Source organism: Uloborus diversus, chromosome 2 (genome assembly GCF_026930045.1).
Source record: "Uloborus diversus isolate 005 chromosome 2, Udiv.v.3.1, whole genome shotgun sequence".
Taxonomy (NCBI): Eukaryota; Metazoa; Arthropoda; class Arachnida; order Araneae; family Uloboridae; genus Uloborus; species Uloborus diversus.
Genome location: NC_072732.1, coordinates 191,436,377 through 191,460,104, shown reverse-complemented (window position 1 = coordinate 191,460,104; position 23,728 = coordinate 191,436,377). Strand labels below are relative to the sequence as shown.

At 32.1% G+C, this 23,728-nt stretch overlaps 1 protein-coding gene across 1 annotated transcript in view; it reads left to right on the top strand.

Annotated features, from left to right (window-relative positions):
• LOC129216734 (PHD finger protein rhinoceros-like) overlaps positions 1 to 23,728 on the top strand; it is a 60,796-nt gene that overhangs the window by 30,305 nt on the left and 6,763 nt on the right. The window contains exons 9-14 of the mRNA XM_054850951.1: positions 5,968 to 6,149; positions 13,629 to 13,734; positions 16,276 to 16,341; positions 16,987 to 17,091; positions 19,229 to 19,368; positions 21,573 to 21,693. Coding sequence (XP_054706926.1) covers positions 5,968 to 6,149; positions 13,629 to 13,734; positions 16,276 to 16,341; positions 16,987 to 17,091; positions 19,229 to 19,368; positions 21,573 to 21,693 — 720 coding nt within the window. The remainder of the gene's footprint in view (positions 1 to 5,967; positions 6,150 to 13,628; positions 13,735 to 16,275; positions 16,342 to 16,986; positions 17,092 to 19,228; positions 19,369 to 21,572; positions 21,694 to 23,728) is intronic.

Below are 23,728 nucleotides of genomic sequence, written 5' to 3'. Positions count from 1 at the left end.
TGTTTTGGCAAATAAATAACTAACTACAATTTTAAAATCCACTGTCCAATTTTAATATAATACAAACAGCTCAAACATAAAACTTAACAGAAATTCATAACTGCGGAATCGATCGTATTTCATGGGAGCTTCCTTCCTTTTTAGTCTGCCTCACAATTTCCGACTTAAGTATGTATTTCTTCCACTTTTAAAAATAATTGCACTAAAAAACTTTAATGAGCTGTCCAGATATGGATCGCAGCAAAAAGTAGGGCTCGACCGATGGCATTTTTTGGCCGATGGGCCGATGCCGATTGTTCAAAGATGGCCGATGGCCGATTGTTTTCCTCCAAATGGCCGATGGCCGATGGCAAAAAAAAACAGAAATAAATTGATAAAATTGTCAGGGATTTAAAGGATCATTATTGATTCATTTCACTTTACTTCCTTTCTACGAATAAGGAATTGTAATCCAAAAAAAAAAAAAAAAACAGATTTCAACCTAATTTTTTATTTTATTATCACCCAATTTAAACTGCACAAGTTTTTTCAGCGCATATGTACATGCATAAGTACCTAAGAATATATAGATAACCGAAATATCCATTTTGAATGCCTCCTTAGTTAATTATCGCAAATTCTCTAGTTATATCTTCATGCACGTAAACTTGCGTCACTCAAAAACTTTATGAAATAGTAAGTTGAAAACTCATATGTACGTATTATGATCTAAAAGTTAGAGGACAAGTTGTATAAAACCTTACCCTGAATAGTTCACATTACCGAAGCACATCGATCTACAAAGTAGTCACCTATATATATACAAATTGAACATATAACTAAGATTTCAGAAATAGATTGTAATGATGTATGGATTTAGAAACACTAAAAATAGTTAAAAAACATTAAACTATGTTGTTTAATCATTCCCAAAAAAAAAAAAATAATAATAATAATAAAACAATGAAACCTTCAACAAATTACGCAATTAAAGTGGAAAGATTGCACGTAGACATTTTTTAGTCATCAAATTAAACAAAAAAGGTAACAGATAAATTACAATATTAAATCATAATAGGAATATTTTTATACTTATTTAAAATTTATGAATAGAAAATTTTGCATTTTTCAGAAAACTAAAACAGTGACTTTCTTTTGCTGAAAAAGAAAAAGCCATGAAAAGAGCGAGGTTCTTAAAACGCAGCTACAATAAACAAACTCAATATTTACACCAAGTTAATAACTGAATACATATACTACTTGATCTGTTGTTTGCACACATAATATTAAACAATTTGATTGTTTAATCTTTTATGAAGCTTTACAAACATGTTCAAATTAAATTGTTCAATATAACAATAATTTTCTGAAATTTAAAAAATTCCATAAAAGAAAATCCTTGAAACTTTTCCATAAGAAACGAAAATAAGTTATTCATTGATTTTATATAAATACATTAAAATAGTTACTTACGACAGAAAAAAAAAATGGATCGCAAAAAAGATGGCGCATTACAAAATGGGGGGGGGGGGGGGGGTCACCCTCTGATTTTGCAGTAACTTTGGCCCCAACCTCGGCCTAATTTAATGCTCTAAATTCTTTCTAAACAATAGATAAAGTTTTTGAAAAAAATCTCTAATTTTATGAATGGTGTTAGTTTTAAACAACTCAAAAGTACAACTAGAGTTTAATTTCAAAAATTGAGGGAGTGGGAGGAGGGACGCGCAAGTGTTCTTGGAAATTCAAAAAATAGTCGTAAAAAATAGAGTTCAAAATAATCATAAACATTGAGCAGAAAAACCCTTTCAAAACTTGCACCTGAGTTTGTTTTGATGTGCAGTGGCGGATTTAAAATATAGCAAATGTTGCAATTGCGCGAGAGGCACCATAACCATAGTGGCACCGTAGGAGTTAGAAAAATGCTTGTGATAAATGTTTTACAACTTCTGTGATAGGGAAATAGGGCCCCAAAATGTATTTCGACGGGCCCCAAACTTGTAACTCCGCCGAAGCGATACAGAAAAGGCTGCATTACTGTGATTTATATTACAAATTATCAAAAATACCCGGCGTTACCTGGGTCAGTCATAATTGCGAGAAACAATCGCTACTTTCTTTCGTTTTCTGTTTTAACTGAAAGAACTCAAAACACATCGCTTTGACGTGATTAAAAATCAAGCTTCTTCCTTACCCATAAAAGTAAAATAGCAATAAGTATAAAGAACGAACGAATATTAATTTAGAAACGAAAGCACGAATTTAAGCATATAAAAATTTGAAGAATTTCCAAAATACGAACTAACAAAAAGAAAGATCACTAAAAAAAACCGTGCGCTTTATTTAATTAAATAGTACACACACAAAAAAAAAAAGCTCTCTACTAGGTTTCTTTAAGGGTGCAAAAAGTAGAGTTAGAGTTAAATGACTTTAAACTCATGTTTGCTCCGGAGAAGCCTTGATTCAAAGTTTTCATTATGTTGCTAGGCAACGAATTTTTGTAACAATGGGTTTTATATTCGCGACTCCAGAGCTCGAATACGCTACCTTGCGGTGAAAAACCAATGCTAAAGAAAAAGGTAAAACATTCCATTCCACGTGTTTTCTTTGGGGTAAACTACAGGCTTCTAGCAGTTTGTGGTGTAATGTAATTTCAGAAGAATAGAAAAGAAGGCTTCTCACAAGCACGATGAAAAATTAATGTCATTCACTACGCGTCAAAGCAAGTTTTACGGTATTTTTTTGTTTTACCTTTTTCATCCGCCATTAGACAGTGGCTTCTGCGCCCCCTATAGTTTATTGGAGTTGCGAATTTAATCATTTAATGGGAAAATTATATGAAATTTACTGTTTTCCACCATAACTTTTTTAAACTAAGTTTATAAGGAATAAATTGTAGCCTAAGTTACTCCCGGATAATATAGCTATATATGGTGAAAAAATTATTAAAGTCCGTCCAGTACTTTTGAAGTTTACCCCCGGACATCCCCACAGAAGCAGCCATATATATATATATATATATATAAATGAATGTTTGTCTGTATGTCATCCATGAACTCAAAAACTACCCGGCAGATTTGGCTGAAACTTTCACCGTTTGTTATTTTTGGTACTGGGAATGTTTATAGACCAGTTCGAAAAAAATCCGATCGATAGTTCCTTTTTTATTCCAATTTAAGTCACAATCCATTGGATAAATACGAATAAAATTATCGGCTGCAGAAATTAATTCGCGTGGAAGATCTCATTGATAAGAAGTTAACTGTTGCCATTTTTCTTGAGTTTGAACAAATAAATTCTTTCTTTATTGTTTTATGGCTTTTCGTGCAACGGGGGGATTTAAAACATTTTCTATTTGATATTTTTAGCGATTGATTGATCTTGCAAACTGCGTGAGTACAAAATTTGAGTATAGTCACGGCTTCACTTGATACCTGGACCGATTATTATGAAAATTGCTATATATGTGTATTTTTCCACGGAGAAGGTGCATAATATGCTCATTGAAACCACTCACCACCAGGTGGCACTGCAGAGTAGCAACTTCTGCCCCGTTCAACCGATTGTCATGAAAATCAGTATAATGATGTTTTTTTTTTTTTTTTTTTTTTTGTAGCAACGCGCGTCGGGTACAGCTAGTTTATGTATAAAGATGAGGATACAACTCCTAAGAAAGCAATAAATGTCATGCTTGCTCCGGAGAAGCCTTGATTCAAAATTTTCATTGTGATTACTTTTAATATTGCTGTTGTTAGGCAACGAATTTTCCTAACAATAGATTTTATATTTAATCATAACATGGGGAAATTACATGAAATTTAATGTTTTCCACCATAACTTTTTAAAACTAAGTTTTTAAGGAATAAATTATAGCCTAAAATGCTCCCTGATGATGTAGCTATCTATGGTGAAAAAATGGTTAAAACCTGTCCAGTAGTTTTGAAGTTTACCCCGGACATCCCGACAGAAGTAGCTATTTATGTATATAGATATCGAAAAATTAAGAATTACCGTCGGCTCAACCGGAATCTAACAAAATGACACAAAAACCGGTTTTGCCATCTCATATTTGTTTCCAAAGTGTCCAATTCAGCAATATATTACCAAATGATCGTCAGTTTGAGACGCTATATTAGTTTTGCATTGAAATAAGTAATTAATAGCCACAAAAATGAGTAAACAGGCTTTTCAGAACACCCGATCGAAAACAAAAAAGGAAGTGCACAACTGGAAGTGCACACCCCACATGCGAAAATTATCCTTTTACAGCTTACGATTTTTGAGTTATGACTTATGAGAGGTACGTACGTACATCCAGCAGCAAGGAACAACGCAATAATAAACTTGTTTGGTACTTGAATGCAGTATTAAAAACTCTTTCAGGTGTACTAAAATAGAAATTCATACTGAAATTTAGTAAACAATTTTATATGAAAACAACCTTTACTTTGTATTAAAAAGTAAAACATCAAAGGTCCTTTTTTTTTTCAAAAACATCGGCCAGTTCCATCGGCTTTTCGATGTTTTTAAGGCCGATGGGCCGATGTTTCCTGCAATTTAGCATCGGCCGCCGATGCCGATGGATAAATTGTTGAACAATCGGCGCCGATGCATCGGCCAGGCCGATGCATCGGTCGAGTCCTAGCAAAAAGTTGATAAGTGTAAAAATGTAACATGAAAACAGGGGGCATCCCCCTGCATAGTCTTTTGACTACTCCTCTGGTGATACCCAATGTTTTTTTTTTTTTTTTGGATGCATTAAGAATAAAAAGAATTAACCAAAATTTAAATTCTTCATTCATGTTTTTTGCTTGCAAAGCATTTATTTTTGGTATTTCTTTTAATTTTATTCATTTTCTTCTAATGAAAATGTCCGGAAATAAAGCAAAACCTTTCTTCATAAAATTTAATGAAAGTAATCTTAGTCTTTTCTGTGTAAAATCTGCTATTTTTACTCTCATTTTCTGATGTGAAAAACAACAGGTTTGAAAATTGTGTTACCAATTGTTCCACATTCTAATTTTGTATAATTAGCTCCTCTCTCCAAACTGTTTTATGTACTACGTAGTGCTCCTTTACAGTTCTTGTCTTGCCTCAAGTCATACCTAGCAACTGGGTTCATTCTTATACCTTTAATACCTTATAGTGTCTGTAAATTATTAAAGCTACATAAAGGTTTGTCTCAATATCAAGCATTTTATGATTTGCTCAGTCCTCAAAATTAATGAAAACTTGCAAATGATGTTGGGTTTATAATGTTTGATTATAATCTGCCTGTGTAATATTTCTTTTCTCTTTTTATCTATCCCAGTGTCACGCTCTGCTAGCATGCAGTTGTTAAGAAAGTGTTTAAAGCTAAAGAATGTTTAAAACTATTGGGTTTTTAAAGCTAAAAAATATTTAAACGCAAAATAATCCTTGGTGTTTTAACATTCTTTATTAAATACCAATGTTGGTTCAAAAATATCCAAAATTGACAACAATAGCAAAAATATTAAAAGTTGAATGACTTAAGTTATTTAGTTTCATATATTTTTCAGCTGTATAAATTTGTTCAATTAGATTTTTGTACTGTTTAAAAGACTCACACCTGCATGATAATATTGCACTGGAGATTTTGTTTGTAATCAAGCAGCACTTAAAGTTATAATTTATTTTAACACGTATTCCCCCCTTCCTCTGAAAACTACTGAAAGAAAAATTTTGTGTTTATAAGCAAAAGTTGGAAACCTATACAAATGAGCAAATATCTGCACTTTTAATTGCATCACAATGAATTAAAAATCTTTTGTTTGTTTGCTTGACTGAGTCAAAACCTTTTTATTTTTCTGGTTCATTCAAGTGGAACAATTAGTTCTGCTGCTAAATTCGATGTTTATGTTGTTTATTCTTATTTGTAGATATAAACTGACCTTTATTGCTACCTTACAGTGATTCATAAAAAAAAGTTAAGTTCTTTACTCACATAGTATCTTTTTTGTTTAATTTTAGCCTGATTCTCAGGAGGACAATGAAATGGTATTTTGTGATTCATGTAACATATGTGTCCATCAAATATGTTATGGCATTACCAAAATACCTGAAGGTAGCTGGATTTGTCGTACTTGTGCTCTTGGTATCAGACCAGCTTGTGTCTTATGTCCAAATAGAGGTGGAGCTATGAAAACCACAAGGTATGTTTTGTCCATAATTTTGTTTTGTTTTGATATTCTTTATTAGTTTTTAATTGCAGTAAAACTCCAATTATCTGAACTCCAGCTATGCAAATTGCTTTCAGACTTTCTAGAAAGAATATTTAAGGTAAAAATGAACTATGATTCGCAAAATAATGATTGTGTCTACGCACGGTTATTATCTTATGTTGAGATTTATGCAGTGGAAAAATGAAACAGGGCAGAAATTTAAAAGCATTTAGTTTTATTTGTAAATTCAAACATTAAAATCTTGTTCAATATGAACTTCATGCACAAACATGTTACTTAAATGGTCAACTCGCCATTTTAACTAAAGACCCAAGCTTTTATAAGAAAAGAAATGATAATGCTGCAGCAAAACGTTTGTCACGTCACACTGACGAATCGGCAAGAAAACGTCTTTGCCGATTCGTCCCCCGCATTTGCATGAGAAAATATCGGAAACAAATTAAAATCTCAACATTCCCTTCACAAAGTTAGTCAAACAGTTTACGTTGACCGAGATGTTCAACAAACAATGATTTTCATTTCCAGTACCATAGTACATACTGTTCTAATGTGCAGCACTAGTAATTATGTGTAGCATGGAAGATGTTATCTTTCTAATTTGATTAATTAGGTCTTTTTCTTTAAAAAGATTTTCCCCCCTCTTATTTTCAACATTCTGACATTAATAGATTAGTCCCAATTGTTTCGGATGATGAGAGCTCTACTGTACTTTTAATTGTTGCCTTTAGGGTTGCCGTGCTACAGGGAAACCTGGAAAACAGAAAAAAATACAGAAAATTCAAGAGTCATCAAAAAAATAAATAAGTTAATAAAAATTAATTTGAATTCTGAAACATTGAATTCAAATTATGTTTTTCGCAAACGGGTCATTCCAGGTCAACTCACACACCTAAAAAGTGATGCTCACAGCAGAGCTTCCCCCAGGATTAAAAAAGGGCAGGGTGCTGTTTTTCAAAAAAAGGACACTTTTTCGAAACTAAAAGGCGTGTTAATTATAGCTTCAAAGCATCAGTGGATATAGTTGTAGGATATTACTGTTATTCCTGGGTTCAAATGTCTTACTGTCGCAACAAAAAAAAAACTTTGAAACATTTATGAATTACTTTGTAGGACATTTAAATAGTTTATAATCATTTTCAAAGGAGGCGATTGGGACTAAAAATTGGGGAAGGGGGGGGGGGTAAAAGGGGGTTAAAAAAAGAAAGCAACTAATAGCCATAGGATTTTTAGCATCTGCAAGAAAAAGAGAAAACAGTACAAAATTTTGCTAAAGGTGGTTTTCAGATCATGTGAGTGGTAATTGGTGCAAATCTAACAGCTTAACTCACGTTTCTCTTAAGATTTTGATGAATTACGTACATAATAACTTTCCCCAACGACACACTTTAACATGAATTTGACTTACATTAGTTACCACAAAGTACTTTGAGATGTCACAAACATTTGGTAACAATTTCATTAAGCAAGAATGGCTTGTTTATGTAAAACAATTGATTTACTAATATCTAAACAATGAATGTATAAAGTAAAAGTTTCTGCTTGTGGCTAAATAATGTTTTGTAAGCAGATACATAAGTAAAACAAATTATTATGATCAGAAAATTTGGACACTCTGCTTTTCTTTTTTTTTAAAAATAATTTCTAGTTTTGATTTCTAAATTTGAAAACAAAGAATGAATTATAAAAGGGGGAGGGGGCGGAAAACTAATTCTTTCAGCTGTTACTAGCTGTAACTTAAGACTTTTAAATTCAAAAGTAATAATTGCTCTTGGAGTAACCACCACCATAAGGAAACAAAAACCAATAAACAGCACCAGTTTGAAAGCACTTAGTATTTATTTTCAATAGTTAAAAGTCATTTGTTTTCATTTGAAATGTCCAAAATCATCCACATTTGACTTTTACATGCTGAATTCTTTTTATTTCTCATATTTTTGCGTTTCTTTGATGCCACGTGTCACGCGAAATATTAGCGTTTTGCTGTTAATCTGCAGCAATCTTTTAGCATCTGCTTTCAGTTTTCGATATTTCTTATTATTTTTTGAGTAGTGCACAATATGAAGAAAACTGAGCAAAAATACAGACGTATTTTTCGGATAAAAAAATTATCGGCGTGCGTATAAAGCATAATAATAAAACAGCATATTATCCGCTAAAACAGCTGTTTCAGCAAATGATCGTGAGTTTCATTATTTTAAACTGAAATAAAATTTAAGAAAAAAAAGATTAAATTCGCAGCGCAGGGGAAAAAAACGGAAAAAAAATGGCGCAGATTTTGGACATTGGCGGATTTTAGGTCGGTGGATTTGGCGCTCCACTGCATCTAATTCTAATTCAAAGTGGAAAAGCACTATTAAAAATATGAATTTGACTGAAAGATTATAAAATGCAGGGCTAACTTAACGTTTATCTGGCTGGAAGAGAAGTAGAGTTTTCTTAACATACATGTCAATTGGACAAAGAAACACTTCCCTTGTCATGAAGCGATAAGGAGGAAGGATGACAGCCAGTATTCTTCCTACAGCCCTCCGTTATTCAATAAAGGTCGATGGGAAGCCTGAGGCAAGGAGCAAGGAAGTGATTCTGGGAATTCAGCAGTGGCTTATCAGTAGTGTTTCCAAAATTGAAAGGTCCTTTGAAGAACATTGTGAAGTCTCTAGAATGCCCAGTAGGCCACTTTTTATCCCTTGTGGTAACTGATAATGGAAGGCATGCTTTTCTAATAGTCAGCTCAATGGCAATCCTCAATGGGAGGCGAGGGGGAGGGGTGGATGTCCGCTGTTTTCACTCATTAGAAGAAAGTCATTGTATGAAAACAATGGAAAGGGACACTGGCTCCTTCCTTTTTCTAGTAAAAATCTTAAATCCAAAGGATGACAGTTCATGAACAAAAAGGCAATTAGGGCGCCATTTTACCGATAAAACGGCAAGTTGGGCGCGTTCTAAGAATCAAAGGGCAAGTTGGGCGCGGAGCCCTCCCGCACAATCCTGGGGGAGGGTCTGGCTCACAGATTGTAACAATATTTTGCAGGTTTATACCCATTTACTAAGTGGTATTTAAAAAAACAAACAAATTTTGACCCTCTAACTGTTGTAATTTTTTAGATATAAGGGGTCAAAATTTTAATGTTTTGCTCCACCAGCTCATACGTGCCTGATCATAACTCTGGAACAAATAAAGTTAGAAACTTGAACTTTATATATTTTGAAACTTATTATTGAGAGCTTTAAAATGATATATTACATGATAAAAAAAATACAATTTTTCAGTTTGAAGGTCATTTGAATTGACCTTTGACCTTGAGTGTTTTGAAACGTTATAATTTTAAAAATCTGAAAAAAATATATTTTGTATTAACTGTAATTGTTTCTTTATTTGTGCCAAGTTTCATGTTGGGACAGCACTGAGATCATGCATGATTTAAACTTTAAGGTTACTCCGAGAGGCCAAAAATCAATTGCCATCAATTGAAAGTCAAAAATGCGTGCCCAAATGTGTCATAGTCATGCTAATAGTACAACATTAGAAAAATGAAAAATTCATTCAATGTACAATGAGTAGATTACATAAAATAATTATACAAGTTATGAATGCAGTCAAACATGACTTAACTGTTATATACTTCTTCTTGACAATGCTTTGCTAGGCTGTTTTCTGCTTCTGCAATTTTATATCTTCTTCCAGTTTCTGCACTTGAGTAAAAACTGGTCTCAAGTCTTCATGCAGACAATGTTATGGCAGATGGAAAGGATTACAACCAGGTGTGCCCCAATGGAAGGTCATGGGAGACCAATATGAGCTTCCAAAAATGTCCTTATTCAACAAATTTTGTCTGATTATTCAGCAAAAATATCATTATTCGGCAAAATTTGGAGTTCTTTTTGGCAAAATTATGATCATTCAGCGAATTTTGAAGTTCCATTCAGCAAATTAAGAATTTCTGACCTCCTAAAAATTAAAAGTTTGGATCTCCTTTGCTTACAACAGACTAAAACTGCAATGCAATCAAATGTTTAGGAAAGAAAGTTCTGAAAGCACTTTATTACTTGTAGCATTCTATTAGGACTTTATAAACACGAGGCAGTTAGTTAAATCAACTTTTCAAAACAGTTGCTTGTTAACTCGTTGACTGGAGTATTCCATTGTTTTCACACGAGGCAATTTTGTAGATTCAATTTTTCTTCTAAAAAATACCCCACAACGCTGTTAAAACTAAACCGAGTTGAATCAACAAAAAAGTTGATTCAACTCATCGGGATGATAACCTTGTTGTTGTCTTGTACCAGCAAGGCTGGCAATTTGGGGTGAGCTGCTTCACTTTTTCAACTGTACCTTAATTTGGGATGGAGTCCGACTTCTCCACAATACACACATGCCATAGGGACCTGTTAATAGGATAGGCAACCATTCACAGCATAACAACACATTCACACAAAGGAAGGACAAGGACCAGAGAGGAAAAGTACATCCATGCCTGAGCCAGGATTCAAACCCATGACCACCCCACCGCAGGCAGGGAAAATAGCATCTATAAGTCAAACTGCAGACGATATTTAAAAAAGAGCAAATGAATTTTCAAACATCCGTTGCATGGAACATTAAATTATAGTCAATCCCCTAATTGTCCCAACATGAAACTTGGCACAAATAAAGAACACAATAGTGTGTATAATATATATATATTTTTTCAGATTTTTAAAATAATAATTTTCGAAATATTCAAGGTCAAAGGTAATTTTGAATGACCTTCAAAATTTAAGATTGCATTTTTGTATCGTGTAATATATCATCTTAAAGCGCATTTTAAGAGCTTTAAAATTGTGTCAAGTTTTGCATGTGGTGCAATTAGAACGAAAGTTATGTGTATTCAAAAGCTACTCCGTCTTCCAAAATTCGATTATTTTTGTAATGACCCCCAATCAAAGAAGATTTGTATTAAAAATCTAAAAATTTCAGTTTTTACTTTTATTACTAAACACTATCTCTATATAAAATTTTAGAAAAATCAGAAGGGATCAGCTTGAAATTCTTACTTTTTTGATTGATTTGATATGGAATGACCCAATCACGAGTTACGAAACGTTAGAACTCATTATAGTTTATTGTTTCTAGAAACAGTTTCTGTCCCCCCCCAAGCCACTCCCCCCCCCCCCCCCCCGGTGGTTACACATGTATATTTGTGTAGGCGCGCGCGTGCCTGCATGTGTAGGCTTGTGTGTGCGTAGATCTATGTGTATGGACGTAGGCGTGTGTGTATAAAGGTGTGCATATGTGTGAGCGTGAGTGTGTGTAGGACATGGACGTCCCCGCCCAGGAGAAGTGGATTCAGTGCTTGGACCAGAGGAGGCACGCCTGCAGGCTCCAGTCGACAGTGGTGCTGCAGAGGAAGGCGGGGGGGGGGGGAGAATAAAATCTGCGTAACATCAAAGACAGTCAACTGAAAACAATAAGCAGTCGTGATGAAATTTTCCTAAGGAACCTCGTGCTGCAGGGAGTGTCAAGTTTCTTTATTTTGATTCTGTCCAAAAATTGCCGATCACCGTATTCAATTATCCAAAAAATGGAAAATCAAAGCCATTGCTCTCAAAGCGAAACAACATTATTCGCGACTGTTAAACAGAGAAAGCTTATTTCTTTGACTCATGCTCAGAACATGATGTGCTTAAGTACAACCTAAAGTTCTCTCAGAAAATGCAAACTTAAGACAAAGAACAATTTCATTCCTTTTTTTAATGAAAAAATTAGTTTTGATGACTTTTATTACAAGATTTTGCTATTAAAAGAGCGTCCAGACCTTTGGGAAGTTGAAGTTGTGTTACGTGGCAATACAACTGTGGAAAATGCATTTGCATACCTGCCAACCCTTCCGGTTATGAGCAAAATCTTCCGGATTTTTCACGTTTTGTAGAAAAAATAATTATCTCGCCAATTTTAGCGCTAACGAGACTTTTGTGGAACGCGGCACCGCGTTATAGTCCAAGTAGCCAAGGAAAGGTTGCCGTAAGAGAATGGCAGAAGAAGCGAGGCAAGATTATGACGTCACTGAGTGATACAGAGCATGACTTCATCGGGATCCAATCAAAGCAAGCGCCGCGGCGGGCAACTAGGGGCACAATTTCGGCGTCAATTATCTTCTCATTCTCTCAATTCGAGCTGTTTTTGCTTCGTTCTTTTTTTAAGATGAGTAACAAATGTTATTTCCAAACTTTTAAAGAAAGCAATAAAAGTAATATTTACTAAACGAAAGTAAGTTCAATTGATATAAAATTCATAACTAATATATTGTTAAATGTAAAGAGGGTAGGTGTCCTGTTTGATTTTATTTTGCGTTAAAATCTTGTGGATAAAAATAAAAAAAACCTTCCAGATTTTTTTTCTCGGAGGTTGGCATGTATGCATTTGCATTATTAAAGATATAACATTAATTCTCTTACTAGACTGAGAACAGAATGTGATGCTGTGTGCCTTTTAAGGGGAGTCTTAAATGTTCCAATTTCAAAAAGTTTCCTTCAGTGTATTAAAAATTATGAGGTAACACAAAGCTTTAAAGATATAGGTAAATGCACTGAAGAAAGAAAAAGAGAAATGCAAAGTAGCATGGCAAATTAACTTGAAGGCCAAGAAAAAGTTAAACTTATAACTGTAAAGTTAGCAGAAGTTGTAAAAATCAGTAGTAAGAACTACGAAATCAAAACATATCAGTGATCGTCACCACAACAAAAAAAGAAAAGAAAAGAAACCTAGTATGTGCTTTGGTTATCACGATACTATTTCCTTATTAAAAATTATCAATTCTTGGATCTATTGTTATTGTTACAAATTTTATAAATAGTAATTGATGAATAATTATTCCCTTTAAAAATTCATACTTTATCACAATTTCAGTATTTTCATTTCAATATTCCATATAATGTTCGTTTTCAGTTCATTTATGCTGCTATTTTCTGTAATAGTTTCTTGGAGAACTCTGTTATAAGTGAAAAACTTGTAGGGTAAATAGTTGTTTTTGAAAAAAATGCTAATATCTTTGTAAATATGAGTGATACTTTTAGGAAAAGCCATAGAAATAATTGTTTGTAGCAATTGAAACTCATTTAAAATTTGCATCTCATTCTTGGCTGTAGTTTATACAATGCAGAATGATGAAAATAATGTTTTGCTTTAACCTTTTGTTGCTCTCCTGAATGCATTCATATTTAAATTTTAGTAAGTAGAAAGTGTAAACTCAAGCATGCTTTTTATATGACTAAAGTTACTGAACAATTAATTGGTTATTTCTGAGAAATTTCAATTAAAAGTGTCATACTTTTGGCTAAGTAGTAGAAGTAGTTATATAATAAGTAGAGGGAAATAAGTACACAGGTTTCCCCTTGAATTTCTGACTATCAATTATACTTTTATACATCTTAAATAGTTTTCCCAATTTTAAGCATTTTTTTTTACTTTAGATGCGGTCAAAAGTGGGCTCATGTAAGCTGTGCTGTTTGGATACCTGAAGTTTCTTTTCTTAACTTTGTGAAGATGGAGCCTATTGTTAAAATAACTCATATACCTGTAAGTTTGAAGATTTTTAGTTTTTTTTTTTTAGCTTTGAATTAATGCAAAAATCATTCTATTCTAGAGTAAATTGAATTGACTCTGAAAAGTGTCGATTAATATTTAAGTAGGTGACTTTCTATCAGCATCTATTGAGCATTGATTTTAATAGAATCTTTTTTTAAATAATTTAAAATTTTACTGTTTTTTGTTATGCGTAAAAAGATTTAAAAAACTACTTCTCTTGCCTTTAAGAATTTGTTTATCTGGTCGGACGATTTGATATCAAACACATTGGCCCAGAAAAGGGAGCTCTTATTGTGTTGATGCAGTTTACATTTTTGTCATCTGTTGCACTGAAGCTTTGTTGTAAAATCTTGCTTATTTGGTTTCCGCTGAAAGTAAAGCATGAAAAAAATGTAAAATTCCAACATTCCCTATTGTATGTGTTTGAAATCCAAAACATGTTTCTTCAAATACCTCAAAAACTCATTTCTGTGACTATACCGTAGCAGTAATTGAGTATGTTCACTATGCTGTAGTTTGCACAAAAACGTTATTTTTGCACGTGTCTCACTATGCAATAGTCTGTTTAAAATGGATGAGATTCTTCAGACTTTTATCAAAATGTCAGTTTTTTTTTTTTTTTTTTTTTTAAATCTTTTCTGCAATTTTAGATTTTTAATCGTTTAAACTTTGACTTTCACCCTTTTTTTTCCCTTTCTATAAACATAAAATTGCACCAAGTTAGACAAACTTAGCCAACATTGTCCTTTGACTTTCAAGTCTTTTGAAAAGAATCTTCAGTGATTTTTGTTTCCAGAATGGTGATTGATGGACAAAAATTAGTTGCAATAAAATTATTTTAACAAACATTTATCAACACTAGTCTTCATCATTTATTTTATTTTAATATTGTACATAGAACTGTGTAATTTTTCATGCAGAATCAGATTTTCACACGCTTGTTTTTACAAAATTTGAATGCTACAGTCAACTCCCGCTACAACGCGATTCGACTTACGCAAAATGACTATAACGCAAGTTTTTCCGGAGTAACGAATTTTTAGGGCTAACGCGAATTCCTCGTTATGTCGTCACTGATAGTGGAAGTTCCCTTCACCATACTAGTCCACGCATCGCTTTGTTAGTGCATCAAGTAACTACTCTGCGTCTTTCTTTCTTTTTTCTTTCTAAATATTAAAGTTGATGAAATAAAATTCCACCTTAGTGCACTACTTCATCTAAAGCTTGTAAATATCGGAAGAAAAAGAAAGTTTATGGCAAAAAAAAAGTTTTAAGATATTAGATGTGATTGAACAGCTAAAAAGTACGTCGACGGTAGCACGATAATAAGTTTCAGTGATGTACGTACCATGTAGTTTTATTTTATGTTTTTCCTTGCCATTGATCATTTATTTTGTGCATTTAACAGTTTTTTTTATGAATGAAGCAGCTTTTTTATTTTTTAAGTACAGTAAAAGTACAGTTCTTAATTATAAGAATCTTTAATGTATAGTTGAAGAATGCTTTAAAGCAGTTTGAGGGGTGTTTATAAGTGTCTAAAATAATTTGGTATGTTTCAAAAAAATTTGTATACATACCTTTTTTTTCAACGCGAAATTTTGACTTACGCCAGGAGTCTTGGAACTCATCTCTCGCGTAAGTCAGGACTCGACTGTATATGTATTTGACTTTTTGTGCTCTCATGCCAATTTGAAATATATTTTCGGCATGCAGTGTCTTGCTATGCAATAACTTATTTAAAAAGTCTTCTTTTTTTTTTGGAGGGGGGGGGGGTTACTTCATTGCAAATAATGTTTTCATTCTTTCTTTAATAAATGGGATTAATTTAGTGAAAATCTCATTTTTTTTAAATACATGTTCATAAAATATTAAGTACAGGGGGGAAATAGCAAAAACGGAGCAGAAAAGGGAAAATTATCCATAAAGAAGAGGAAAGAAGGAAAAAGAAAATGCATTGACCAAATTAAAACATTAATGAGAATTTAATGCTAATCAGTTTGAATTATTCATTTGGCAATGGGGATTATTGGGAATGGATGAAGTGATACTTTTATTGTATAACGTTTATCAATCCTTCCAAAAAAAAAAAAAACACATTTTTTTGTATCACTGGATTTATGGTTTTTGTAGATTTTAAGTTGCTCAACTGTCTGGGAAAATGTCTTTTATTTTTGTTTAAAAATCATAACTTATGGCTTGTTGATCCATCCATTGTATTAGTCTAGAATTTATTAGTCTGAAACCAATTTCTGATGTTTCAATACTTCATATAAATTCAATGTTGATTTCTTGAAAATATTGAAAAAAAAGTGCCATCTGATAATTTTGGTATCTGAGCTACAGAATTGTTGAAAATTTCATTTCTCTGCGAAGAATGAACTATGGAAGCAATGACTGCTGCCAATGTTTTGAATTAATTTCATTTCAATAACTTTATGTGTCATTTTAACTGTTGTGTGAAAATCAATTATTCTTTTTGTTGATGTATACTCTTAGTGATCTTTGAAATAACATTAATATTTAATATCTTAGGCTACTCGATGGGCTCTAGTTTGTATTTTGTGCAAAGAAAAAAATGGAGCTTGTATTCAGTGTGCTGTAAGTAAAACCAAATCTTTTTGATCTTTTATTTTTAATATAAGTGCTTGCTATGTGTATTATTTTTTATTTAATTGCTTTTTAAGAAAAGTATTCCAAAATCTCTTACATAATTACATAGTATCTTCTCCATTCTCATGGTTGTATTTAAAAGTTTAATCAGTTAATCAAAACTAATGAAACAGTCCATTTATGAAACTTGTAAGAAATGGAATATTTTCAACATAATTTTGCTTTTTAGGAAAATAATAATTATCATGTAGTCTTCTTAATCAAATTTCAAAGTTAAATCAAAATAAAATTTATACACTTTTTGGATGTTTCTCCTTTCTTTCTTTTTTTTTAAAATTAACTAATAGTAAATTATTAATGTAAGCTTTCCAAAGTTAATTAAAATGTTTAAATTATACCATGTTAATAATTTTAGTCCACTAGTAGTGATAACAGTATTTTGTAAAACCTTTTATGGAAGAATTCTTTTGTAAAGTTTTTTTTTTTTTTTTTTTTACATTTTCGCCGAGACTTCTTTTCTTAAACTTGTTACAGATGTCATTTTCCCCCCTCTTATGTCATTATGTTGTGTTTAGTTGTGCAATGTAATTCTCTTGTTGTATCACATGTGCATAATACATATTTAATACTTAGGAAAAGGGCTGCAAATCATCATTTCATGTCACCTGTGCATTTAAGGAGGGCTTAAAAATGAATGCAACAATCAGACCTAATATGACGGAAGATGACTTATTAAAAGTAAGTAATGCATTATTTATTTCAATTTAAACTGGGATTGTCCATCAAGAATCACGCACTTTTTTTCAACATGTTTGACACTTTCCATCCCCACCCCCCTTCCTTGTCTCAAAGTCATGTTTAACCCCACTTTTCTATATGCTATTTTTCATTAACGTATTCTCGTGAAAAAATGTTATGTCACACTTTTTGTAACCTCCTTCCTCCCCCTTGGTCAAACTCACAATTTTATGAACCCCCTTCCCTTTCAAAGTGTGATATCATTTGAGGCAGTGAGAAGCAAAGGGATGTAAGTAGCAAAATTAAAAATTTGGAGATAACCAATACAAATGGGAGGTGAACCTCTTCTCTGAAATATTTAGTCTGCTTTTATCTCCACCTGTCTGGTATTATTTTAAGTATTTAGTACCATATGTAGTCTATTCCAGTCAAGAAAAAAATACTGCCAAAGATTAAAGCATATGATAATACAGGCAATTTTCAAAAATTGATACTCATATTGTAACTTTTTGTCGTAAGTCAAAAATTATTTTTGTTACTATATAATGATAAAGTTCTTGTTATTAACATTTTAAATATTAATTGAGGCCTCCTAATATTCAATACAGCATTAATTTAGTTAATATTTGATTGTATTTTAAATAAATTGTACAATTACAGTAGCGACAGATCAGGGAGAGCAGAGAAAAGTCAGGGAACTTTATTAATCAGGGAAAAGTCGGGGAATTTCGAAAAAATAACAAAAAATCAGGGAAAATTGATTTTTTGAAGAAAAAAAATTTTTTTTGCTTTACAAAATTAAGTACTCTTAATTCCCTACACATTGTCTGCCAATTATCTGTTCAAAAAAAAGTAAAATTAATGAGGTGCGATTATACACTGCCGCATATTTGTGCATCTTTTTTCTCAACTTTAAAGTATTGAATCTTACTTATTATCCACAGGATGAACTTCCTAAGATTGCTTTTGTGTCTGTTAAGTTGTTTATTTTACCTAGGTTGAAATTTCCTTGAATGCTTTCAATGCTACGTAAAATAAACAACCATACGGGCAAAGCGGAAGCTTTCAATTATGCCTTAGCTCCTTTGCCTTTATTCCATTGTCTCGAAGTAAATAGCGTACTGTAATCATGATTTCAAGAAATCTTTGGTTTTTGAATTAATACTATAAAAGCTTAAAAGTTATTACTTCTTTGCGTTTTTAATTTAATTGCTTTACCTGCTCCATGCAAGGCAAAATGGATGGGGCAAAGTAAAATAGTTTGTTTCATTTACTCACTCAATAATTTAATATAAATCACTGATGTTTTTATTTATTAATTAGTTCATTTACATTCCTTTATTTATAAATTCCCCTTTTTATTCATTTATTGACTTATTTTGGCATTCATTCAGTCTTTTAGCAGCTCATTTATTTTCCTTATATATTAATTGATTTATTCATTTAATCATTTGTTTATTATTTCATTATCTTTTCATTTAACCTTTTTTTTACTGATTCTTTTAATCCAAAATATGTTTTATAATCGAATAGAAAATATTTAATGAGAAAAATATATCATTTTTACTTTGCTACATGGAAAAAAAAGGTGAAAATGTTCCACTTTTTTTTTTTTTTTTTTTTTTTTTGAAGACTTAAATTTACTGCCAAAAATAAAATATATTGTTTCAATGCAATTTTTAGTATAAAATACAATGTTCCTTCTTTATGTACTGATTTTTCAAAACAAATTTCCTATTTGTTCCTTTTAAAAAAAGTTTGTCATCTTAACCTTTTCATTTTGCCCTACATTCCCCTATTTGTAGCCCTGATAGTTGCTGCTGTACAGCATGATTTAGAAAAAGTTTTCAATGAAAGCCTACCTAGGACCTTCTCTTTTAACGCACTTTACTCATAACTTGAAAATGTCTACTTACAAATGTCTACTGCCTCATTTGTGGACGGTTTATATTTTATTCAAACTATTTCAATTAACATTCTACATACTCCTGTGATTTGCATACCACACAAACCGACCCTGTAGTGGAATCTGAATAAATGAGCCAATAAATCTGGAAACTAAGGTGGTCATATAAACATTTTATTATTTTCTCAATCAATTCAGGCATAATTCATGTTATTTTATATTTGTTTCTAGGCTTTTTGTTCCAAACACAGTAGAAGAAAGCATTTAATGTTTTCTGACTCGGAAGGCGAAAATGAGCCCAAAAAGAAGACTGAAAAAGAAGGTCGAGAATTATTAAGCAGTGAACAGCGAGCTAATCTGAGACAACAAAAGTAATTTCTTTAACATGGTTATATTTTTGAAAGAAATTTATGTGCTTTGTGTGGTGGTTATTTAATGATTTATTAAAAGACTTCATTTAACTATTGGATGGAACATCTGTACGCGAGGTGGTTATACTTTAAGCTTAGTAGTTATAGGTAGCCCTGTGTGCGAAAATTTAGTCAGTTTGAAAACTTCAAGTATAATGTCGCAGCATAAATAAAAACGTTTAGTTGTTGTTTTTTTTTTATTTGTTTTGAAATCACCCAATCAAAACTACCTAAAAATCAGGGAACTAGTTTGCTATGAAAAGTTACTTATCTCCTAGGTGAATGTTCTTGAAATCAGGAAAGAAAAAAATCATTCTGTCTTTAAGCAGACATGTGAATTTTCCGTATTTTGACGGAATTCCGTATATTTCGGTAATTTTGAAAAGCAAAATCTTCATTTCGGTGAAAATCTATTTTTATTTTTTCCCGTTAAAAAAAAAAAATCCTTGCTCAAGTGCAGCTACTTAACCAACGGGTGCAGCGTTTTCCTACTCTGTGATTCGTAGTATTCAATCTGTAAAGTGATGCTTACTGCTCATCATTCTGCACGTCAACTCCTTCTCTACTTAACAAACGGGCAATTCGAGTGTTAGAGCACGCTGCATAATCCAGAGCTGTGATTTGTCAAATGCAATCTATGGAGTTAAGTGGTGAAATGGATCCTTTCGGAGAAAAAGGTAAACAAAGGAATTATCGTCGTGTTGTACGATTTCAGTTGTTCATTGACCACGCTCTTGCAGCAGTTTTGAATTTTATTGCTGGTATTATATAATTGTTATATCAGTTAGTTTATTTGATTTACAAAAGTATGTCATGACGCCTTGATATTTCAGTATTTTTTTTTCAGTGTGTCACATGTGTCTGCCTTAAGACTATGGTGGTTTTGGCATGTATCAAATTGTTTATTCCAAATTAATGGAATTTTGAGTAAAAATAGTGTGTCATTGGCTAATCAATGTATGATTTGAGAATGAAAAATAGAATTTTATCAGAGTGAAGTGAATATTATTATAATAATGTTCCTGTCGCTCTAACAAAATTGGTCACTACAACAAGAATTCATTATAAAGTAAATGTAAAAGATATTGCATGTTATTTAGCCATATTTAAAACTGCTGGATTAACTTTTACAAGTTATGCTTCATTTTAAAAGTGAATTGAAATGCTAACAAAATAATAAATCACTGCAGTTCTTTTTAAATTGTACATTACATTATGTACATAAATTATGTACAACTTTAAGACAATGTCTGTAACCGCAGAATACATTGAAAAAACTGACAGAAATTGTTTTTTTTTTTAAACTAGAGACCTTTTGGTGTGCTTCTGCTGAGACCCTGCTTTTGATAATATTGTTTTTTTATTTTTCTACTAAGTATTTAATATTTGTTTTGTGGTTTTTTTAATGATTGGAAATTTATTATTTATTTTTTACTAAATTGTTATTTTACAAGTCTTATCTTTCTTTTGTATGTTATACATACACACACACACCGATTTTCATTTTGTTTGAGATCAATTGAAAGTGAAAGACTAATAAAAATTATAGTACTTCGTTGACTACCTAGGCATTAATTACATTTTTTTTTTTTTTTTTTGATAAAAATCTCCTTTTTGATAAAAAGATAATTTGATTATACTTCTTGTCTCTGAGTATAAGACATTTGAAAGTTCAGTTAAAAGTGTCTACAAAAAAAGGTTAATTGGAAAAACCCTTTCTTACAGTATTTTTTTTTTTTTTTCATGTAAGGGCTAGTATCGCCCTTATTTTTCAATTTAAGATGTGTTTCTCCTGTTTTTCAATAAATAAAAATTTTTTACGTCAGTCTCAAAGACGGCAGGTATGCAATTGCATAAGCGTGCTTTATTAAAATTTGATTGGGTCTTGAGTGTCTTTTTTTTTTTTTTTTTTTTGTTTGTTTGAAGTGTCACATTTTTACGAAAAAAGAAATAGTAACCATCATTTTAATTCCAATATATTTATCTAGCTATTCTGCTTGATTTTTTGATAAGAGTAGATGAAAAATTAATTCTTTTAGTAAATGAGTGTAAGTAATAGACTTGGTATAATTCCTGAATTAATTCATCACTGTAACTAAATTGAGTTTTCTGATTATTTTTAAGCATCAAAAAACTAGTAACTGAAAGAATCCTGTTTCTTACAGAATTCAAGAAAAAGAAGCTCAATTTTACAATTATGTAAATCTTGGTGATGTTGCCGAATTATTCCAATTTGATCGAACGGAAATTGAAATAATATTCAATTACTGGAAGTTAAAACGGAAGGTAAGTTTGTTATATTTCAAGAATTTTCATTTTGCTTTTCCCTTAAAAAAAAAAAAAAAAAAATTACCGCAACATTGAAAATTTTTGATCCTTTAACTTTGATTTTGAAGCTTAAAATGACCTTTGAAATCATGGGCAGATCCAGGGAGGGGCCATGGCCCCCTCCGAGAAATTTTCAAGAATAGTTAAAATCCCCTTATTTGAGCAAAAATGCAAAAAATTTCTCTTATAATACATACAAAGTCTAACAATAAGGAAAACAATGAGAGGGGGCCCATGGCCACCCTGAGAAAGTTTCAAAAATAGTTTAAAACCTTTTTTCGAGCTAAATTTAAAAAAAAAAATTATTATTCCTCGAAGTCTAACAAGAATATAAAAACAACGCTGGGGAGCCATAAAACCACACTGAGGAAGTTTCAAGTATGGTTTTTTCAACCCTCTTTCCTAGCTTGAATGGAAAAAAAAAACTTCATTGTAATTCATGTGAAGTCTAACAAGAATAGAAGCAATGCCAGAGGGAAGGCACGGCCACCCCACGAAAATTTCAAAAATATCAAATGTATACCAATTATTTGGGTTCATTTGCATAATGGGCTTGTATTGTTATTCTCTCATGGGGGGAAGAAAGGGATATGTGTTAGTAAGTGTCCGATAAAAAGTTACACATTTAATGATTGCACATCAAGTTAAAGTTAGAAGTTTTAACTTGGCTTTATGCAGAGCTCTGTAATTATTCTTCATTCCCTTTTTAATATGGGACCCTCCAAACCACTCCTCTTTCTCTTATATTTACCAAAAATATAATATTACCAAATATAGTCTATAAACCATGTTTTAAAAAAACACTTGTAAAAGTTTCCAGGCGAGGATCAATCGCCTCTCATTTTCTCCAACATCGTTTAAGATCGGCCTAAAATTTGTTTCCAGCGCTTGAGTTTCTAAATGTTTCTGGGGGCGAACTCCTCCCTCCCTAACATCATTGAAAGTCTTACGTTTCTGGATAATTACGAATTATTTACGTTGAATAATTACGTTTCTGGAGCTTCAATTTAAAAAAATAGCTGGTCCTCTAAAATTTACTCATGAATCATGGATTGCCTACATTTGCAATATAAAGAGTTCCAATTTTGAAAGAAATTTGGGAGTGGACCTCGAATTTCTTCAACCCCTAACCTTTCCAAAGATAGTCTAGAATGCATTTTTAAGTCTTTAAATTAGTAAATTTTTCTGGGATGGGCCTTTTATTCCCTCTTCCCTTAACATCACCAAAAATAGTCCATAACAGCCTTTTTAGAACTACAATTTCGGGGGGAGCGCTGCAAACCTCTTCTCCCCTACCATTGCCAAAGATAATTAGAATGCATCTTTAAGACTGCAAATTAGAAAAATTTCTTGGTGTGGGCCCTCGAATTTCTCCTCTACGTATCATCACGAAAAGATCGTATTAAACTGCATTTTTGACTCTGCAATGGCAAAAAAAAAAATTCGCCGGAGAAACCCTGAACCTCCCTCTTAGCATTATTAGAGATAATGTTTGCATTTTTAAGGTTTCAATTTTGAAAAATGATGGGGGGGGGGTCGCACCCGAGCCCTTAATATTACGAAAGACAGTTAAAATGCATTTCTAAATTACAAACCAGAAAAAATTCCTTAGATGGGCCCTCAAATCTCTCCTCCCTCTAACATCATCAAAGATCGTTTAAAACTGCATTTTTAGAGCTATTATTTCAAAATATAGACGGGGAAGTTCCACCGAACCTCTTCTCCCCTAACATTACCAAAGATCGTCTAAAATGCCTTTAGACTACAAATTCGAAAATCTCCCGGGGGAGTAACCCCCAGGCCCCTTTTACTTCAGAGTTAATATTATATTTGTGGTTGGTTCATATCGACTTCCTCTTAAATCAGAAGTCCTATACAGTCCCCTCGGAACACAGTACTGATTACAAGAATACTACTTTGAAGGGACAATATATGCACATCTTTGTTAAGAAAAGAGGAAAAATATTAGAAAAGGTTACAACCTTTATGTTAA